The sequence below is a fragment of the Microtus ochrogaster genome, unplaced genomic scaffold, assembly GCF_000317375.1.
Source record: "Microtus ochrogaster isolate Prairie Vole_2 unplaced genomic scaffold, MicOch1.0 UNK4, whole genome shotgun sequence".
Lineage (NCBI taxonomy): Eukaryota > Metazoa > Chordata > Mammalia > Rodentia > Cricetidae > Microtus > Microtus ochrogaster.
Genome location: NW_004949102.1, coordinates 1,193,956 through 1,215,576, shown reverse-complemented (window position 1 = coordinate 1,215,576; position 21,621 = coordinate 1,193,956). Strand labels below are relative to the sequence as shown.

General features: G+C 40.8%; 1 protein-coding gene across 1 annotated transcript in view; it reads left to right on the top strand.

The window, feature by feature from the left end:
* Iqub (IQ motif and ubiquitin domain containing) overlaps positions 1-21,621 on the top strand; it is a 60,883-nt gene that overhangs the window by 23,071 nt on the left and 16,191 nt on the right. The window contains exons 7-9 of the mRNA XM_013353243.2: positions 2,178-2,388; positions 11,659-11,834; positions 19,906-20,076. Coding sequence (XP_013208697.1) covers positions 2,178-2,388; positions 11,659-11,834; positions 19,906-20,076 — 558 coding nt within the window. The remainder of the gene's footprint in view (positions 1-2,177; positions 2,389-11,658; positions 11,835-19,905; positions 20,077-21,621) is intronic.

Below are 21,621 nucleotides of genomic sequence, written 5' to 3'. Positions count from 1 at the left end.
CATCTTTTTCTCCTTGGGGCTGTTTGAGATTCTGCTGATTAATATTCTAGGTGCCCATAAATCCAAAGCTCAGATGGTTGTTCCTCGTAGTACAGTCAGTGTCACTGTTCTAGTTACCCCATTGGTTACTCGGTGTTCCTGGAGATAGCTCAGTGCTCCTGGGCTTTGCTCTGCTCCTTTCAAGTTTGCTGTCTAGGCCTACTTTGGCCTAGGTTACCAACTTTGCCCTGTTTATGTAAATCCTGGTCTGGATTCCCCCCTGCAGAAGTCCCTGGCTTGGAGTTGGTCCTGCAAAGGTTTCTGGCTCTGGTCTACTGCCTTGGAGTTCTCAGACTCAGGTGCCCCCAGAACTGCAAAGGACCTGGCTCAGGCTTACTCCCTCAGAGGTCCCAGACTCATGCTCGGACCTGCAGAGGTTCCAGGTTTCTGCCTATTCCCTTTGATGTCCCAGTCCAATGCCTGGAACCACAGAGATCCTGGCTCAGGTCTAGTTCATGGAGGTCCTAGACTCATGCTCAAACCCACAGGGGTTCTTGCTTAGGTCTACTCCCTTGAAGGTCCCAGATTCATGTCCAGACCCTCAGCAGTCTCTGGCCCTGGCTCTGGCTCACTCACTCTGTGGTTACTCCCCTATACCTGTTGTGGTGGAGTTTGCTATTTCTGGACCACGTCTCTGGCTCAATCCTTGTCTGCCAGTGTCCCCGGACTGGATTGGCTCCACTCCAGCCTAGGTAGCTGGTTTAGTCCTACTTCTGTGGAATTTGTTGCCTCAATCCTGCTCTGGCTCAAGGTGGAATTCGTTGCTTCGGGCCTACTTTAGTTTAGGTTACTCGCTTTGATCTGTTTCTGTAAATCTTGGTCTGGTTCCACTCCTGCAGAAGTCCCTGACTTGGAGTTGGTCCTGCAAAGGTCTCTGGCTCCTGTCTACTGCCTTGGAGTTCCCAGGCTTGGGTGTGCCCAGAACCACAAAGGACCTGGATCAGGCTTACCCCCTCAGAGGTCCCAGACTCACGCTCCGATATGAGATTGTTAATTCCTGTTATTGTTGTTGTTGTGCCTCTTTCTGTGTGTTTCATTCTTGTGTGGAAATGCAGTTAACTTCTTGTGTGGAATGCAGTTAACTTCTTTGAGTTGGGGTTTTCTTCTGATACCTTCTCTATAGCCCTTAGTGTACAGATAAACATTAATTAAATTTGACTTTAGCATAAAATATCTTGTTTCCTACCTCTATGGTGATTGAAACTTTTGCTAGCCTTCATGGTATCTTAAAGTTTGCAGAAGGTCTGTTCAGTCTCTTCTGGTTTTTAGAGTCTCCATTGAGAAGCCAGCTACAATTCTGATAGGTCTTCCTTTATATGTTACTTGGTCTTTTTCCTTTGCAGCTTTTAATATTCTTTCTTTGTTCTGTATGTTTGGTGTTTTGATTATTATGTGGCAAGGGGTCTTTCTTGTTTTTATAGTTTTTATTGTGCTATATGTTTTTCTCCACTCTCCTCCCTTTCTCCAACCTCCCCTTCTAACTTCTCACAGGATTTCCACTCTCCAAATTTACTCAGGACATTTTGTGTTTTTCTATTCCCCACGTAGATTAGATCCATGTATGTCCTTTTTAGGATCCTCTTTTTTTTCGATGTTCTCTGGGATTGTGAATTGTAGGCTGGGTTTTCTTTGCTTTATGTCTAAAAGCCACTTATGAGTGATTACATATTACATTTGTTTTTCTCAGTCTGGCTTACCTCACTCAGTATGATGTTTTCTAGATTCATCCATTTGCCTGCAAATTTCAAGATGTCATTGTTTTTTTTTTTTTTCTGCTGTGTATACTCCATTGTGTAAATGTCTCATCTTCTTTATCCATTGTTTGGTTGAGGAGCATTTAGCTTGTTTTCAGGTTCTGGCTATGATAAATTGTGCTGCTATGAACATAGTTGAGCACATGTCCTTGTGGCACTGTTGAACATCCTTTGGGCACATACCCCAAAGTGGTACATATATTAATAATGGCAAGTTATTAATAGATTTTACATTGTTGTACCTAATAATGTCTCAGAGAGAATTAAAACCAGACTACCAGTATTGTTTTGTTGTAGAATTTGAATGGAAACAATGGTTGTTGCCTTTTTCTACGTCTGGTTAACCAGCCAATGACACTTTATTTCCTTCTGATTTAAACACAGGTGATAGTGATACAGACACGCTTCCGGCAATGGCATGCTAAGTGCTATGTGGACAGCTTAAGACAACAAAAGAAAAAGAGGTTGGAGTGGGAAGCAGAGCAGGAGCTCAAGAAGATCAGAGAGAAGGAAGAGTGGCTGCAGATGGACTACTACCGCAGGCACAACCCTAAGACAAATGAAGACTTTGAGCTTCTTTACAATGCTCTAGAGCGTAAGTCCTGGAAGAGCTTTACAGAACGGATGGGCTTGGTGAGGACAAAAGAAAGACACTGCTGTTGTGGGGGTTGTCTTAGGAATCTAGGTTAGGAAATACATTTATCCCTGGGTGCCCTGCAACGCACTCTGTAGAGTAGACTGGCCTCTGAGATCCATCTGTCTCCCTGCTGGGATTAAATATGTGCTCTACTCTTCCCAGCAAATGTGATATAGTTAAATAAAATTGCAAGTATTTTAAATAACAACAAAAGGGTATATGGCTGTGAGAACTATGGAGTTTTAATGTATTTGGCATGGATGCTTCAGCCACATAAGTTAAAATGACAGCTCATTTGATTGTGTGATGCTTTGGGCAACTTGTAAATTATTACGGCGAAAGGAAAATAAATAGAAGTTTCTGACATGGGACATTTATTTCACTTTTTATATTTAAAATTATGAATTAAAAAATTAGAATGATTTTAAAATTCTTTATTTGTGGAGGGGATGCTCTGTTTATAAGATCAGTGTGTTTTGCCATTCCTCTATTTAATACTAGGTTTTCATTCCATCTTCCCAACTGTGCCTTGTAATTGCTGCCCTCTTGTGGCTCAGAGTGACAACTGTATGGCTTGAACTACAATTCATAATCCAAAACTGCTTTTTTTTTTTTCTAAAAAAAAGGCATTCTTTCCTTAGTAATAAGACAGAGTGATTCTTATTTAAGAAGATAAACATTACCGTCTAAGGTACACCAGGCAGGATTGTTTCCCGTTGTATATGTGATGCCATGTCATTCTTCTCAGAGTAGAATGGTAGGGCTTCCACTTACCAGAATTTCCAGGGATGCCCTTAGCTGAAGAATGCTGGTTTGAGTACCTGTATTCTAAGGAGTAATTGGGCTTGTATTCCTTGTTTTCAATTTTTATGTAAGCAGAATTATTCATAATGGATTTCTGATGTCTGTCTTTTAAACTTCAGTTTCATACTGTGAATTCTGTCTATGTTATCATATGTAGTTCAGCTTTTCAATATCATTTCTGTAGACTATCCCATTGCAGAAAAGGATCACAATTATCTCATCCATTTTATTGTGGATTTGTACCTAGATTCTGTTTTTTAAAATCTAAGAAGTTCCCTTTGTTGAAGAACAGAAGTGTGTGTTTCTTTAGGGTGTCAGACTTAGGAATGCAGGTTCTAGTTCACAGGGTATGCATTTTCAGCTTTAGTGCACCAATGGGCAGCCATTCAGAGGTAAAACAAGTCTGTGCCTGTTGCGGAAAGTATAAACACTAATTACTGCACCACCTTGTCTCTTCTCAGGCACTTCTGTCGTCAGTTTGCTCTCACTGGAGGATGGGCAGCACTATCACTCTGAGTTATTTTTTTACTGAGAGCCTAAGAGGTTAGATAATAGGCTATCAGAGTCAGTGTAAGACATTCTGTCCCCCTCATAAGGGCTTTATAGAAGAAATAAATTGAGAACTTGCATTGGCCCATGGGCCGCTCAGTAAGACCAGCGAGATAAAGCAGAAGGAAAGTTGTGAAGCAGCAAAAGTGTGTGCTGCACCCGCAGTTTAGACATCTGTCAGGGCCAGCAGAGTTGGAGGACGGGAGGGAGGTTCAGCTCAAGTACCCAGGAGAGGAGGCATGAGCCACCTGTCAGGCTGGAAGGAGAGGACTCTCCTGAGCCAAGTAAGGGCATTCCTTCTCTCCCTTGGTGTGGTGTCTTTGCTAGAGCGAATGACTTTGATACAATTCAACTTTGAACCTTTGATACAATTCAACGTATCAATTTGTTTTGATATAGATTATATACTTACCGCTATATCTAAAAGTTCTTCAAATGTAGGCTCATGTAGATTTTCTCCTGTATTTTCTTCTGAAATTTTCTAGTTCTATATTTTGCGTTTAGATATATAACTCAACTTGAAAGACGTTATATGAGATATAAAACGTAAGTTGAAGTTAATTTTTCAATGCTTTTGTTTCGCGCATCCAGTCATTCTGTCTCCATTGTTAAAGATCCAGCCTCATCTCCACTCCATTGTTCTCACATCTTTATCAGTTCCTTATTCTTTAGAGGCTCCCAAACAAGGTACTGCAGGTTGCGTGCCTTATACATGATGCCCATTCAAGGGGGCAGTGCTCGCTTGGGCCCGTTTCGTAAGGGGTTAATCTTCTTACTGAAGAGTTTCACTACCAGGAACCCAGTCATTTCTCAGAAGCCCCAGCTAAGATAAGGTCTTGAGGATAACAGGTCACACGTGAACTTTGCAGCACACACATATTCAGACAACAGCAATAATCAATTACGTGACTGTGCCTGTATAGATCAGTTTCATGGCTGACTCCTCTTCTCTCCCACTAGTACTGCAATGTGTTGATTCTGGGTCTTTATAGTTGGTCTTCAAACTGAGTGATGCAAGTCTTCCCATTGCTCCTCTATTCTGTCTCCTGTCTTTACACTCAGGTTTTACAATCAGTGTTATTCCATTCACAAAACCTTTACTGGAAATGGAGAGATGGCTCAGAGGTTAAGGGCATTGGCTGTCCTTGCAAAGGACCTGGGTTCAATTCCCAGCACTCGCACGGCATTACAGGCTTACACCTGCCTAAGTACTGCGACCTCCTCTGTCCTCCTAAGGCCCCAGGCACACAAGTGCTGCAGACAGACAAGCAGGCAAAACACATATACAAAAGCACATCTTTGGTTCCTTGCTCGTGCTCTCTCTCCATCTGCTCCTGATTTGGACCTTGAGACTTCAGCAAGGAACTCAGGACCGCGAGGGGTGCACCCACACACTGAGACAATGGGGATGTTCTATCGGGAACTCACCAAGGCCAGCCGGCCGGGGGTCTGAAAAACCCTGGGATAAAACCGAACTCGCTGAACATAGCGGACAATGAGGAATACTGAGAACTCAAGAACAAGGCGCAGCTGGGCGGTGGTGGCGCAGCCAGGCTGTGGTGGCGCACGCCTTTAATCCCAGCACTCGGGAGGCAGAGGCAGGCAGATCTCTGTGAGTTCGAGACCAGTCTGGTCTACAAGAGCTAGTTCCAGGACAGGCTCCAAAACCACAGAGAAACCCTGTCTCAAAAAACAAAAAAAAAAACAAAAACAAAAACAAACAAACAAACAAAAAAGAACAATAGCAGTGGGTTTTTGATCCTACTGCACGCACTGGCTTTGTGGGAGCCTAGGCAGTTTGGATGCTCAACTTGCTAGACCTGGATGGAGGTGGGGGTTCCTTGGACTTCCCACAGGACAGGGAACCCTGATTGCTTTTCAGGCTGAGGAGGGGCGGGGACTTAGTTGGGGGAGGGGGAGGGAAATGGGAGGCGGTGGCGGGGAGGAGGCAGAAATCTTTAATAAATAATTAATAAAAAAAAGCACACCTTTAATCCTAGCACTCAGGAGGCAGAGGCAGGAGGATCTCTGTGAGTTCAAGGCCAGCGCAGTTAACAGAGTGTATTCAAGGACAGGCAAGGGAAACACAGTGAAAACCTGTCTTGAAAACAGCAACAGCAAAAACCTTTGTTGGGAGTTTGAGCGGAATTGTGTTTAATCTCCAGATAAACTGGGGTAACTGACATCTTAACCGTATTGAGTCTATAGACACTGCATATCTGTTCATTTGTTCCAATCTTTATTTATCAGAGTTTTGTCTTTCAACATATACATCCTTCATGTTTTATTAATTTTCCTCTATACCTAATGATTTTGATATTATTTAAACAAATTCCAGGAGTGAGGATGCATTTTAGTGGTAGAGTGTTTTCCTGGGTTAAATTCCTAGCACTGGAAAAATAATTTTTAAATAAAATTCCAGGTGTTCTTTTCGGTATATAGAAACACAGTTGATCTATATACATTAATCTTATGTCCTCAGACTTTGCTAAGCTCATGTATTAATTAATTTTGGATTCTTTCTAATTCTTTATATGGACAATTAGGAACTGTGCTAACTGTGAAATAAAGGTAGTTTTGTTCCCCTAGGAAGTATGACTTTAACAGTTTTCCTGGCTGAACTAGTTAGGGCTTCTGATAGGAATAAGAATGAGAAATGGACAATACTTTTTAATTGTATAAAATTGGTTTACCTGTTATATGTGTGGAAATCAGTTTGTTTTACCATAATTTGCTTTTAGCTATTTTATTTTATTTTTTTACTGAATACCTTTTTCTCCATTGAATTACTTTTCCACCTTAACTATCTATCTGTGGTTCTATGTCGAAATATCTAGAGCTTTATCTTGTTCTATTGACTTATTTGTGACATTGTACCAATATCCCACAGTCTCAAGTACTGAAGTTTCATGATTCTCGAAAAGATGGGCTGGGAGCAAATGACCCAGAAAGTGTCTTAATCTTGGATTATGGCCTCCAGAACGGTCAGGAAAAGAGATTTTGTTCCTTAATGCATCAAGTGTTGTGTGTACTCTGTGATGGAAGCCCTAGGAAACCACACTGCAGCTTAGTGCTCCTGATTGTTCTATTGTCCCCAGGGAACACATGTCACCAAAAGGGGAAGCCTCCCTCCTGGTTTCCCCACACCGTACCTCCTGGGAGTGGTTCAGATGTCTCTGCCCTGCTCTTCTACTCCTCTTTGGTGGCTGGGATTATTTATCTTTATCTAATGGAGAGGTTTTTTTTTTTAATTAAAATTAAGACTCACTGGGTTTTGTTTTTAGTTAGCCCGATAGGTTATGCTTTAAATGTCATAATAATAAGCTAAAAAATGTGAAACTTCAGTCTACATGAACGTTTCTAGATTTCAGCAAGTCTTAAGTATTGATCTAGGAGCATAATCCATCCTCTTTGAAGTGTCCAGACCAGTTTGGATAATAACATCACAGTCTAAACTTACTTCAGGCTCTGGATGTTTCTGAGGTAAAGATGACAAATAAAATAGGCTCGCTAATGTCAGTCAGTTTTTATTTGTTTCTTGGGAGCAACTTTGTAATCCTGTGAGATAAATATTCTCAGTTATTATTTCTAGAAGCAAACAATTCTCCTTTATTCATCATCTGCCTTTTGGTATTTGGGGTTTGTCATATTTCTTATTCTGATTGGTAAAGCTACTTTGAAATAACAAATTCATCCATCACAGATTTCCTGGATTTCCATAATATAATTTAGCTCTCAAATTTCACAATCTTTGATGAAGATAATTTAGGTTTTGCATTTCAAAATGCTCTTGCTGGATAGATCAAGCTGGGCGGTATTTGAATAATGCATCGCTGTCAAGGACAGAGCAGGTTCTAGCAAAGAACAGAACTGGCAATCCTGGACCTGATCTGGGTGGTTTCAGCTGGAGCTATGAGAGAACAAAGAAATATCCTGATAAAATTGAAAAGCACAGTATTATAAAAGGTAGTGGCTACAAAGAGAAGCCAAGACCCACGCTCAGGCTCTAGATGTTTATAATTCCTAGTGATGATGAAAGTAAATCTGAAGTTTTAATAGAAAGCAAACACTTTCTAACTATGAAAGTTCATATAAGTGAAGTACGTTTTGAAATATTCCTGCAGCCCTGTAAGAAGGTAACCATACCTGTAACCATCAGTAGAGGAGGGAGTTTACATCTGCTCGAATCATGTCTGTAGAACAGGACATGGACTCTCATGTCGGGATGCATCAATTCAAAGTCTCAAAACCCAGTGGTGGAAAATGCTGGGCATGGCATGCTGACAAATGGAAAGAGAAGCCGAAACTCTGTTTTTCACCACCATCTAATGGGAGAGTGTAGTAATTGGGGCTGCGTCCCCAGCACCCCGGCCACCTGGCTAGCTTATGCCCTGAAATAACAACACACAAATTGTATTCTTTTAAACACTGCTTGGCCCATTATATCTAGCCTCTTCTCGTCCCCAGCACCCCGGCCGCCTGGCTAGCTTATGCCCTGAAATAACAACACACAAATTGTATTCTTTTAAACACTGCTTGGCCCATTATATCTAGCCTCTTCTCAGCTAACTCTCGCACCTGGACTAGCCCATTTCTAATAATCTGTGTAGCATCAGTCTTACCGGGAAAGATTCTAGCCTACGTCCATCCTGGGTCGGATCTTCATCATGTGTGCCTTAGAGAGCAGAGCTATCGCGTCTGCCCGGGAGAGGGGAGCATGGCGTCTCTGAGCTCACTTCCTCTTCCTCCCAGCATTCTGTTCTGTTTTCTCCTCCCACCTATGTTCTAACCAATAAAATGGGCCAAGGCAGTTTCTTTATTTTTTAACCAATGGCCTTCCCCCATCAGGAGAGAGGCTAGGAAAAGTGTTAATTCCTTGAAGAAGGCAAGGCCGTCTCACTTTATGTGCCCTAGCATCTTTAGAGCTCTTTTTATGTAACCATCAACACATTGGTGAGTGTTCTGAATGAGTGAAGATGTGGTAGGACCTTGGCAGGTATAACTGCCATTCAAGTGAAAGGGCTTCTTATAGTCCCGAGTAAAGATAGGTTTGATTGTGTGAGCAGAACAGGTTTCGGGAGTTTCCTTAGAAACATCCTCCTAACACTGTACTTACACGCTATTTCCACGCAGAGGGAAGACTTAGATGACCACTGGATTAAGTGAAGCTTTGGTAGTGAGCCAACTGGTAACTCTCGTGTTCAAAAGAAAGGCTTTCGTGGTTTTGGCTTTAAAGGAAGAGTGTATCCCCCACACAGCAGGACTGCCTGAGCTTTGGTCATGACATCACCAGTCCCCGAGCTGTGTGTCCTTGGGCAGGTCCTGTTTCACTAAGACACGAGATGACATCACTTGTTGCATTGACTTGTGGGAGGTTCAGCAGGCTTCTCTGTGTGGAATGCTTATGAACCATTTATACTCTGTCCTGCCACAGCTATGTTTGTGTGTGGATGATGGGACATGGCCACATGATTTCTGGCATAAGCATTCACAGTGATCAGGTCATGAAATGATCTCTCATGTCAGGTTCTGGGTTTGAGTTCTCCCATCCTGTTTCTTACAGGAATGACACAGATTCTGCTTTCATTTTGCTTATCTCTGCCAACTTTCCATGTCCATTTTGGTGTTACTTTGTTTCACATGCCTCTTGAGGATATCATGACATTGCGATCATACAAAGTTCCTCTATTTTGGGTGTTTGAAACATGGCTCGGTGACGAAGGGTCTTTGCTGCTTTTCCAGAAGACTCGCATTTGGCTCTCATCTCTGTCAGTTGACCCATCTGTAACTCCAGCTCTAGGGGATCTGTCGCCCTCTTCTGGCTGTTGTGGACACGTGTGGCATACACACACACACAACACAGATACACACACGCTCATAAATAAAGATAACCATTAGAAATCTTCAAAGTTGCTGAGCAGTGGTGGCACATGCCTTTATTCTCAGCATCAGGGAGGCAGAGGCAAATGGATCTCTGTGAGTTTGAAGCCAGCCTGGTCTGCAGAGTGAGTTTCAGGACAGTAAGAGCTACACAGAGAAGCCCTGTTTCAAAAAAAAAAAGAAAGAAAAAATAAAGAAAATAAATAAATAAAAGAAATCTTCAGTTATTCTTTTTAAACTGCAACAGATTAGTATGCAAATTATCAATATGTAATATAATCGCACATTAATATGTAAATATAATCACCTCATATTTTAAACATAACCTACTACCCATTGCTTTATTCCTCTTTCTTTTATACTTTGTTTCAAAAATTCCTTTTCTGTACAAACCAGCATAGTTGCCACTGTTTTCAGCTGTGGTTTAAAATGTTAGACATTTCAGACTTTGCCAAGGCATGGTAGCTATCAGCTGGCTTCAGCGTCCACCCTTCTCTAATTCCCAGTCAAGAAAATTGAAATTTACCACCTTTGCCTATGAGACCCACTTTCTAGATGATAGGTTACTGTAGTAGTTTAGAAACAGTGTTTGCATATTTTGGGGAGGATTCGTTTTTAATTTATTTTCCCAAATCTTCATTACACTTCCTGAGAATTCTGCATGCTAGAGGCATATCACGTGCTTTGCTTATTTCTGCTGCTGCTTTCCGTCTTTCTCCTTCTCCGTCCTTCATATTTTTGTCACCTCGGTCAGGAGAGTGTGTGGCAGGTTGTGCCTAAGCCTCTATTTTGACAGAATTTGACAGCATATTTTGAGCGGTATGTTAGGAGACAGACAAAGGTCGACCTGGGTGTGAGAGGAAATTATGTCACATAATGTACAATTTAAAAATGGAAGTGTTTATGGCTTGAGAAGGGAAAATGTAAGAGAGACACGAGGCGCTACCTTCAGCTGCCCAGAGGGATGGCATGTAGCTCAAGGAATTGGTGCTGTGGCAGTCAAATTATTCCTGTCCAAGCCACCGTGAGGAGGATGCGTGATCGAATGTAGGATCGAGCAATTTAATTTCTAAGGCCATGTCCTATCTGATGCTCCTGTCACAATAAGCTTGACAGTTTTGAAGTGTGAAGTGAAAAAGAATTTTCTTCACCAAACTTAGTTTGCATAAGAATTTGAATAGAACCTTTATTAAAAAGAATATCTGAGTCTAGAGGCTTTGAATTAAGTTTGAGACATCATATAGAAATTCATATGTGATGATGTAGGTCTATATTTAGATATAACGGGTTTACTAAATTATTTCTCTTTGAAGTTTTATTATATGGTCTTGGAATATATTTATGCAGTATTATCTTTATTTATACTGACCAGGGTTTTAAAACACTTTAAGGATTATTATATAACATAATGCAGTTAATCTACAATTAATATGATGTGGCTTAGGGTTCTGTCAGAAACAGCAAGTGATAGAATAGAGGTGATAACTAATGTAAACTGTTGTGTCTAAACCACATTTTGGGTCCTCGGGGAAGCAGACCCTAAGATGGAGTAAGAAGTAAAGGAGAAAAGGGTGAAGGACAGAGGAAATCAAAGAAAGTCTCCAGACCTGTAGAGACTGAAAAAGTAAATGAAAGAGGATTGGTTGTTGAGGACCCAGAGCTGTTAAGAACACTGAGTCAAGAGTGTTACAAAATGATTTTATCTTGAGTGTTGGAGAGCTGGGCCCTGAGTGTGATTTCCAGCAATCACACCAAGTGGCTCACAATCACCAGCAGCTCCAGCTCCAGAGCGGTCTGACACCTCTGCCTTCCAAGATCATCCTACTCATGTTCACACCCCCCCCCACAGCCATTATTAAAAATTAATAATAATATAATTAGTTACATTAATATAACTAAAATAAAAACATATATTTCTAAAAAAGTTGTGTTGATTTTGACAACCCAGGAACCTTTCCTTATGTTATTTCCTATTTCATCTTGCCATTCCTCTAGTTTGGCGGCAAGAGGAAGCTGCACAAATTGACCAATATTTAACTCAAGCGGAGAGGAAAGCTGCCCTGTGCGAACTCCTGGAGAAGGAAACACAGATCATTGCTTCCATCGGGAGACACAGAAGTATCGCCCACATGGAGAGCCAGGAGGCAGCCATACAGAGTTTTCTGGATAAGGTAAGTGGAGTCATTTAAGCGTGATGGTGTCCCAAGTTGACCAGGGCAAAATTGTGATCTAAAGGAGAGACAGAAACTGTCAGAACTGCCACAAAGTTTTAACCTTTTGATATTTCTTTAAATCCTATATATTTACTATATATAATAACATATATAATGACCTATATATGTTGGTACTCGAACTGTACCTTCAAAGAGACTGACAGAGAATATGAGATTCCTATGTGCCTGACTAAGGGGATCTGCTCATAAGAGAAAAGGGGGTGGTTCTTTGAATTGGGAGAGTTTCACCTTCTGATAGTATGCAAAGTAGTCAAGTCCCAGAATGTCTGGATCTGGGTACCCAGTGGTCACCAGCTTGGGAAGTTACTTGGAGACCTGTGTTCATGCTTGGCTCACCATAGCCTTCGTTGACTGGACATTTCTCATCAACAGGATACACACTTATTGAAAAGCAAGAAATCACGCAATTAAGGGGAAAACTAAAGTAATTACCTTTTTGTGGTCAAACTGCCTGTTTGATGTTGAAAGCCCATTTCCATAGTAACAAATTTTGTTTTATAAACCTGACCTTTCCAGACAATTAAAAGCCAATCCATCCATACAGAAGAAGAAAGGGATACAGTTTTCTAAGTAACTTGTTTGTCGTGATTCTACTTCTGTGCTTCTTGTTATTTGAGAACTTTTTTTTCCTAAAATAATCCCATTTTTTTTTATTACTTTAAATGCCCTCTTGTCGACTCATTTGTGCACCCTTCTCCTTGACTTCAGATTATCGATGGCTTTAATTTTAGTTATGGTTCCAGACCAGACCCTTAGGGACTTCTAAACAATGTGTCCAATTGTCCAATCCCCACTGTCTTCTGCCTTTGGAGATCTGATCTGGAGCGAGTGAGTGGTTGACACGCATACAGAGATTGGTTAGAGGAACTCTACAGACAGGACTCAGATGGAGATGAGGGAAGCAAAGGACAGGGGGATGGTGGGACACAGGATTATCGTATCACCCTGAGTAATACTGTTGGGATCTCCAAAGGCAGAAGACAGTGGGGATTAAACAGGAAAATATGAGCAGAAAATAATGGCCTGAATTTCATATTCCAAATAAGGAACAAGTCATATAGACAGCACTACTGTTAAAATTCTCAAATATCTTCATTCTAGGGAAGGCAGTTGCGGAAAACTGTAATATCCTTACTTGTGCTGGTTTGGATAAGAATGGGCTGTATAAACTCATGTATTTGAATGCTTAGTCACCAGGGACTAGAACTCTTTGAGATTAGAGGGAATATAAAGGGCGGCCTTGTTGGAGAACGTGTGTCACAGGGGAGGGGAGTGGGGATTGAGCTCTCAAAACAATCATGCTCGGCCCAGTCTCTGTGCTTCTCTGCCTCATGATCAGAAGGGAGCGCTCAGCTACTTTTCCAACATCCTGCCTTCCATGCCTGCTATGATAATGCTAGACTAAATGGCTGACACTGTAAGCAAGCCCACAGTTAAATGCTTGCTTTTGTAAGAGTTGCCTGGTCATGGGGTCTCTTCACAGCAATAGAACAATGACCAGGACATTATTTCTCACAACCATATTTCAAACTAAATTCACTGGTTGAACAAGTTGCTTTCTCTCGAACCCACTTTCTGACTAGGAACTGTGGTTTCACACACCCTTTAATCTTTACTAGAGGTGTTGGCAAGGACCTGGTGTAGCCTGAGTGTTTGCGAGAAATGGAGGCTTTTGGGTACCAATGGCAAGAAAAACAGGTAGCACTCCTGCATCCTTATTTGAAACTTGTCTTCTTCAGGGCTTTCCCTTTGTGCTATTCTGATGTCTTTCTATGTCTTGTAAGGTAATTCTGCTGAATTCTGCCTCAAACTCTTATGCAATGCATCTTCTTGTTTATGTATTAAACACCTTGCTACCATAGCTTTGAGCCCCATTTCTAGGATTGACTCTAAGCAGGTTTTGAAATTATGTGTGTGTGTGTGTGTGTGTGTGTGTGTGTCAAAGCACAAATCTGAAATTGATTCTAGAGTTATTGTCATCCTTTCTCATGAACTATACGCAGTCTCCTACAAAGATTTTTATATGAATCTCATCTAAATGAAGGTAAAATGGAGAAATATTGTTCTAAATATTTCTATGGAGCAGATCTGGTTTTGATTTCTAAATATTTTGTAAAGGGTGGAATCCAAAGTCTTGAAGGACTCGGAACATAATAAGATCTGCCCTGTGACGGGGTTTGGTGGGGATGCCGAGGAGGTGGAGTTGGATTTTGAATGTTGCCCTGGAAGTTAGACTCAAGAGACAGCTGGAAGGCAGTAAGGGTATTGATTATTTGACCTTATTATTAAGTAAATAAAACATTAAATCAAAGCATGTGTGCGTGTGTGTGTGTGTGTGAAAAGTTCTAAGGGCAGAGAAAAGCAGAGTAACAACTGGCTTTGTGACCAGAACCAGTCAAGCTGACGGCTGCTATAATCCAATATCATCTAAGGTATGTTTTTGTATATGAAGCTGTACCAAATGCCAAATGTCTAGAAAAGAAGGTAAAATGATGCAGACTTTCATAGGAAATAGTTATTCTTCTCCATGTCTGTCTACTCCCTATAATCTCATGCCTGTTGTTATCTCTAACACTGAGGAGGAGTCAGTATTCATTTCATAATTGCTGAAGCAACTTAATATCAACACTTTGATTGCTGATAGAACAGTTAATAGTTACCCCGGAAGCCAGTCAAGGTCACAGTTCTTTTAGACATTAAAAGTAACAAGCAAACAGAGTTACAATGCAATATTTATCATCAAAAGCAGTATAAGGTAGATATTTAAAGCAAAATTTTACTTTCTTATGATTTACAAACAACTTTAGAGGATAAACACTTATATTTGATTTCAGTTTAAATTCATTTAGTCCAATGACTGTGGGATTTATTAAAATAATATCTTATTGTTTGTCTTATTCTGAATATACTATTTCTCTGAATAATGACTGATATGATTTCATTGATCTAATCAAGAAATTGAACTAAAGGTCCTCATAGTTCTCATTCTTAATAAAGAATGAATTTTAAAAGAAAGAATTTTAAAAACTTAATTTAATTTAATGTACATCGGTGGTTGCCTGCCCATGTGTCTGTGAGGCAGTGTCTGAACTCCTGACCTTGCAGTTCCAGTGGTGATCCACCACATGGCTGCTGGGAACTGGTAGAGCGGCCAGTGCTCTCAGAGGCATCTCATCTCTCCAGTCCCCACTCTGAAGATTTTAAAAGCATTAATTAACGGGGAATTTCCCACAGCAAACATTAACTTCTGCAGATTGTCGGACACTAAGACCTGACAGATTGACTGAGTCAGGGAATTCACATTGTGACGTCTAAACGAAGGGGCACCAGTTGGTTTCCAGCTTTCATGTTTTGGGTGTGTTTTTACCAAACTATGTGAAAAGATCATCTACATTTCTGTAAGAGATTCTCCCTAGAGTCGAGGCCATTTATTTCCTTGATTTATACATCATTTCTCACAGTCACAAACCTAAAAATCTGCAATTCTTGTGAACCGTGCCATGTAAATGCTCAGGTGGCCTTTGGCTAATAGGATAGAAAAATTCACCTACCTCTCTTTGAGCTGTGCATATAACAGGGGGGCACTGTGGGTGAATAGAACCCCTTTGCTGTATGAAAGAAAAGTTGATCACCACCCAGTGACTTTTGGGGGGCTTAACTTTATGCTTAATTTGTACCCTTGGGGACCTGAGAATTAATTCTGGAGGAAGAAAAGGGCTATTCTCCCAGTGCAGCCGTTTCCTCTCCTCACGGGAAGGCCTGCTGCTCTGGAGGCCTTTGTGGTCTTCCCACCTCCCCTTCCATCCTGCTGTTCTTCTGTGGCTCCGTTCCCCAGCCTCTGCTGTCTCGTTTGTTGGCAGCTAAGTGGAATTTATTATGCTTCTATTTCTGAAGCAATTTAAGAACATGATTGTTGTACATCTCTTATTATAGCCAAAGCATTCAAAGAAAAAAGGAACTAGGAAAGAGAAATAAGCGAAGTTGACATTTTCCCTCATCAGAGTAAAAAAAAATAATCTTAAGGCCTGAAATCAAAGAAGCCTGTACTTGAAGACGAAGTTATCAGTGTTGGCAGAAGGACAGCCAAAGATAAAAACAGCTTTGCTGAACAGATTTATATCTATCTATCTTGTTTGTGCCAGCTCTTGGGTACTGGAACTTCATACATAGGATTATCTGATTATATCATTTGGTTCTCTTTAATCTGGCAAAGTCTTGTTTATTCTTTTGCTTTCCTTGTAGGATGATTTTCTTAGGAGTTAAGTGCTTTACAGACAGCCCATCCTTGTCTGTTTATCTGCAGCTCTCAACCATGTTCTTTCTCTAATTAGTTATTTTCTTACCTTTATATCCCATGAGATCTGAAAGCTGTTGGAATCAGGAACACATTTTATTTACCTCAGTGCCCAGTGCACTAACTAGTGCAGACACAATAAGCATTTGTTAAATGGATAAATGACCACCATGGACCCTGTGAAAGATGCAGAATTACCCGAGAAACTTACTTTTTAAAACCTCTTTGGAAAATTTTAAAATCATAAAATATTTATTGAACAATTGATATCCAATTTCCTTTTGCCATGAGTTACTGAAATAGAGATCCTCTCCCTCTCTCTCTCTCTCTCTCTCTCTCTCTCTCTCTCTCTCTGTGTGTGTGTGTGTGTGTGTAACTGTAAAAGGATTTCAAATGTAAGTGATGCTATGGCTTCCAGCTGTAGTACTTGAGAGCATTTCTTGGGAAATGTAAGGCTTGACTTCAGAGTTAAAAGATGAGGATTTGGATTTATATTTGCAAAAGCCCAAGACCTTGTTGTAGTATCTTGCATTCATTAGAGCCATAAAAAGCCAGTAATTGTGATCAACACTCATTTGCAAGTAGAATAAAATGGTGTAGCAACTGCCAACATACAATAGCTTATATAAAGTAGACACTTCAGAAACATGTTAGAAGGATTATTATAAATGGAATAAGTTGCCAGCCCGCCAAGTAAAAGATATTGTCCTTCCTAATGGTAGAAAAGAAATTATATTTTATAGAGTCATGCTGAGGAAATTAGCATATGAAGATTAAGATATTAGTTAGACTTGAGGATATTACAGATGAAATTTAGCGTAATTATTCCTTAAAACATTAAAAATGAGCTTGAAGAAGCATTATATAATTGAGCACAATACTCAGCGTAAGGCTCTCTCAGTTGTAAAATTGTGTTGTTTTTATGTGACATCAATTAAAGTATCTTGCTATTACTCCATTTTACTTTTGTAGCTCTTCAGCCATCTCATCTTGAGCTCATCAGATGTCTAACTAACGTTACCTAGTATTCCATTTCTAATGTGACATCATAAACCAGTTATAGTGCCACAGCTTGCCATTCCCCAGATCACAACTTGAAGGGAGAATCTGAAGTTTCTACTGGAGGTTACTAGCTCTGAGCAACTTTTATTTTGCCTATAGCTATAAGGATACTGTTGTTTTGAAGAAATATCGAATATAATTATAAGGGGTAACTTTGTATTTCCCAATCTAACATGCAGACAATGGAAGTAAATTGATACTGTTGAACTAATTGAACTAAAATTGAATTAAAACTTCATTGTAAACTGCAATTCTAAATGCAACCTAGTATCACTATGAATTTTCACTGATTTGCTCCAACACTTAGAGAACTCTACTTAAATTGACGATTAAACCACACTAAGATGTAAATGGTTACAATTATGTCATTCATCAGGATACAAGGTCTTCAAAGCAATGACTAGTCAGCTTACAAAAACATCCACTATCCAAAAAGCCAGCAATTGTGATCAATGCAGGCTTGCTTCTGAAGGACTATAATCAGGCAAAGAAACAGAACAGCCTTTTACGAATAGCAAGTGCTTCCCAAGGGATATCTAGCTGAATCCTCTGCTTTTAAACCCTTAGTAGGAGGAGACAGATCAGTCTCCTTTGGGGCATCCTTAGAAGTCACTCCGGTTCTGCATTCAGTAGACAGTTCAGACCCCGTGCTGTGTCTCTGATTTTGTAGTTTTGGAATCCTTAGTTGAATGTTAGGGCAAGGGAACCTGATCTCCCATCCCTCAGTTCAGGACACACCCCTAAGATGGGCTGCTCTATGTCATATCTGTCAATAGAAAGTGAGAATTTTTTTTTGTTTTATTTTGTTTTTGTTTCTTGAGACAGGGTTTCTTTGTGGCTTTGGAGCCTGTCCTGGAACTAGCTCTGTAGACCAGGCTGGTCTCGAACTCACAGAGATCCTCCTGCCTCTGCCTCCCGAGTGCTGGGATTAAAGGCGTGCGCCACCACTGCCCGGCCAAAAGTGAGATTTTTTTGCAACACTTGCTTAGTAGTGGTTATAGTACTGCTAAGACAGGTGACCCTCATGTGTGCAAAAGATTGGTTCCCAGAGTCGGTGGGTACCAAAATCCACAGTTTCTCCAGTCTTGTATGAAAGGGCACTGCATTTGCTTATAATATATGTCCATCCCTGAGTAGTTTAAATCATCTCCAGATTTTTTTGTTAAGTACTGGAGACTGAAATTAAGGCTATATGCTTGTCAGCTGAGCACTGAGCTCCACCCCCCCCCCCAGTTCCAGATGACTTCCAGCTTCTGATATAACGTAAATACTACGTAAATAATGTTTTGTTGTACTGACTTGTGTAGGGAGCAATGACAAGAAACAAAAAAGGTCTGTATATGTTTTGCATAGATCAATTTTTGAGGGTTTTAGTAAGTTTTCATGTAGCCGAGGTTGGTCTCCAACCCTCTGTTTAGAAGCTGGTCTTGAACTCTTGTTCTTCCTGCCTCCACCTCCCAAGTGCTGGAACTGTAGACAGATGGCATCATGCTCAGCTGGGCACAATTCTTTTCAAGTATTTCTTGATCTGTGGTTAGTTGAATTTGAGGGTGTAGAACGCACAGATACACTTTAGAGTTGTTTCACTGTGGAATCCTGCTCTGTTATGCACTTTAAACTTGTTACAGACTTATTCTATGTGAGATACTAAGACATAACTCACACAGCCACTTTCTGAGACATCTGGAGATCTTCAAATAGTGAGGATCACCACCACAACTGCTCAGTGAACTTTGTCTTCAATTGGTAAGGTGCTTGACCAAGACACATGAATACATAGTCAACATAGAGCTAGACAGATAATAAAAATTACACATGCTAACTGTATGCTGTTCTCCCTGTGGAGTCAATGAACAGTTCCTAATATAGACATAGCCACTCATCATGCCAAGTAATGTAAACCAGCTCCAAACTCTCAATCCTGGAGATGTGTTTTCCCTTCTGCTGACTGAACAAATGTCTACCCTCCCCAAATGTCTTTCTAAGACTGACAGGTGGCCTCTGTGCTGAGGAGGTACTTTAAATGTTTTTAAAAGATTTGATTTTTTCAATGTGTTAACGTGCACCATGTGTGAGCAGGAGCCTGTGGAGGTCAGAAGGTTTGAATCCTTTAAAATTGGAATTACCGTTGATTGAGAGAGGGTGCTGGGCCCTTACTTGAACCTAGGATCTCTGTAATAGCCCTAAGTGTGCCTAACCAGGGGGCCATCTTTCCAGGATTCACCAGACTCGGATTCATCATCCCCAGGGAGTTTTCAGACTTGTTTACATGATATGCTCTTTGGTGTCCAGCACTGTCTTGATCTGTCTTTTTTTCTCCCCCCTGGCACGGGTGCTGGGAGCAGAGCACGGCACGGGTCCTCTGTAAGATAGCACACACTCTTTCCAGCCCATGTTTTAATCCAGAGCTCTGGAAGTTTAGGCCTCAGTCCTAGAGGCCTTACTTAGCATATAAGAAACCATAAGTTCAAGCTACAGTTTATAAAAGATAAATATTTTACTTTTCCATGGTCTATAAATTCTTCAATCATCTTTCTTAGATTTTAGTAATGCTTTTAGTTATGACTTAAGACAGATTTCTAGTGGATGGGACAAAATTCTTATTTTCAGTCTTCAATTAACTGTAATTGCAACAATAGTATTCTTTTCAAGTGTTCAGCTCCAAAGACCTGGAGAAGACCTGATGGCCAAACCATTGAAATGGACACACAGTTCACTATAAGAGCCAGAGAGTTGCAAAGCATCTACAAGTGTATCATACTGAAAGACCTTTCTCAGGATGAGAGGCTGGACATTCTCCTGACACTGAAGCACACAGTGAAGGTATGTCCACTGTCACAAGGTGAAGTTGTGCCCACTGTCACACGGTGAAGTTGTGTCCACCGTCACACGGTGAAGGTGTATCCACTGTCACACGGTGAAAGTGAAGGTGTATACATTGCCTCTTGGGCTTCAAGTCAAAGTCAACATCAATAAAAAGGTGAGCAGGATACTGGAATCAACAAGTTCTTTCCCTTATGAAATTTTAAAGTTATTAACAAATGCTTACATATGTGAAATTCTATAAACTGCTAATTATTTTGGTAAATTTGGGGATGGATATGGCTTATAAATTAATCCTTAACAAAAACGCAAAATCTGTGCACAAAGTTGTGGGTCCGATTTGCAGCTTTGCAAAAATTATATATGTATTTGATGACATAATAATAAAATCTAAGCATTGCATATTCAAATGCAAATTTACCTTTATATAGCCACTTGGGTGTATGGTTTAAAAAATAATAGAAGCCAGGCAAGCTGTGATTTTAAAACTGGAATGCAAAAGCAGCAATTATGGTCTACATTTTGGGCAGTTTTCAATAAAAAGCTGTCTCCAGTCACTACACATTTTATTTTATCTGTTGTATTGTGTGCATTTGTTTGCACATGTGCATCACAGTGCACACACAGAGGTTACAGGATAATTTTTAGGATTGGTTTTCTCCTTCCTTTATCTGAGTTGGGTAGATGGAAGACAGGTCATCATGCTCGCATTCCTTACCCACTGAGCCACCGGGATGCCCTGTTTTTAGAGGTCGTCAAACCGTATCGAAGTAAGTATGTTTGCCTCTCCCCTCCCCCCACATTATTAATTTTCTGCTTTTAAATAAAAATTAGATAGTGGATCTCATGGGTCAGGTTTCCTTCAGACATAGACTCGGAGAAGGATTTGAATTCAGAATTTCCCCGGGCATACAGAAAGTAGACAGGAATAATGTTCGTGTTCAGAAGAGGAAAGCTTGGATCGATCATTGGGACCCTAAGAGCTGGCGCAATCTCGTCAGCCTCACCAGCACCTTGAAGCTGAGCCTGCTGTGAAAATTTGCCCGCTGTCAGAGCAAGGGGCAAGACTGTTCACTTATCTCAACTGAATTAAGGGTGCGAGTTTGCCCTGGCAAACTAAGTCTCTGGAAGCAGCACTCACAAATGACTGAGTCGAGGTTGTCTTCCCACGACTTACCAGGAGGGGGCGAGTGAGAGCTTCCAGTCCGGCTACAGGACAGTGGCAGCTGCGGCTTGAATTCCTTGCTTGGCGATCAGTTTCTACGATTTGGATAGAGTTTTTTTCCAGAATAAAAATATAGTAGAGAGGTTAATGAGCAAAGTACATACCCTGTTGTACTTATAGGCATCAAGGCCAAATCAGGTTCTCCTGTTGTCCCTCTGCTACTCATTTTAATGTTTCTTTGCCCTGGATTAACACCGATGGTTTCATAACCTTGCAGTTAGTGGGGTGGTGGCACACGCCTTTAATCCCAGCACTCGGGAGGCAGAGGCAGGCGGATCTCTGTGAGTTCGAGACCAGCCTGGTCTACAAGAGCTAGTTCC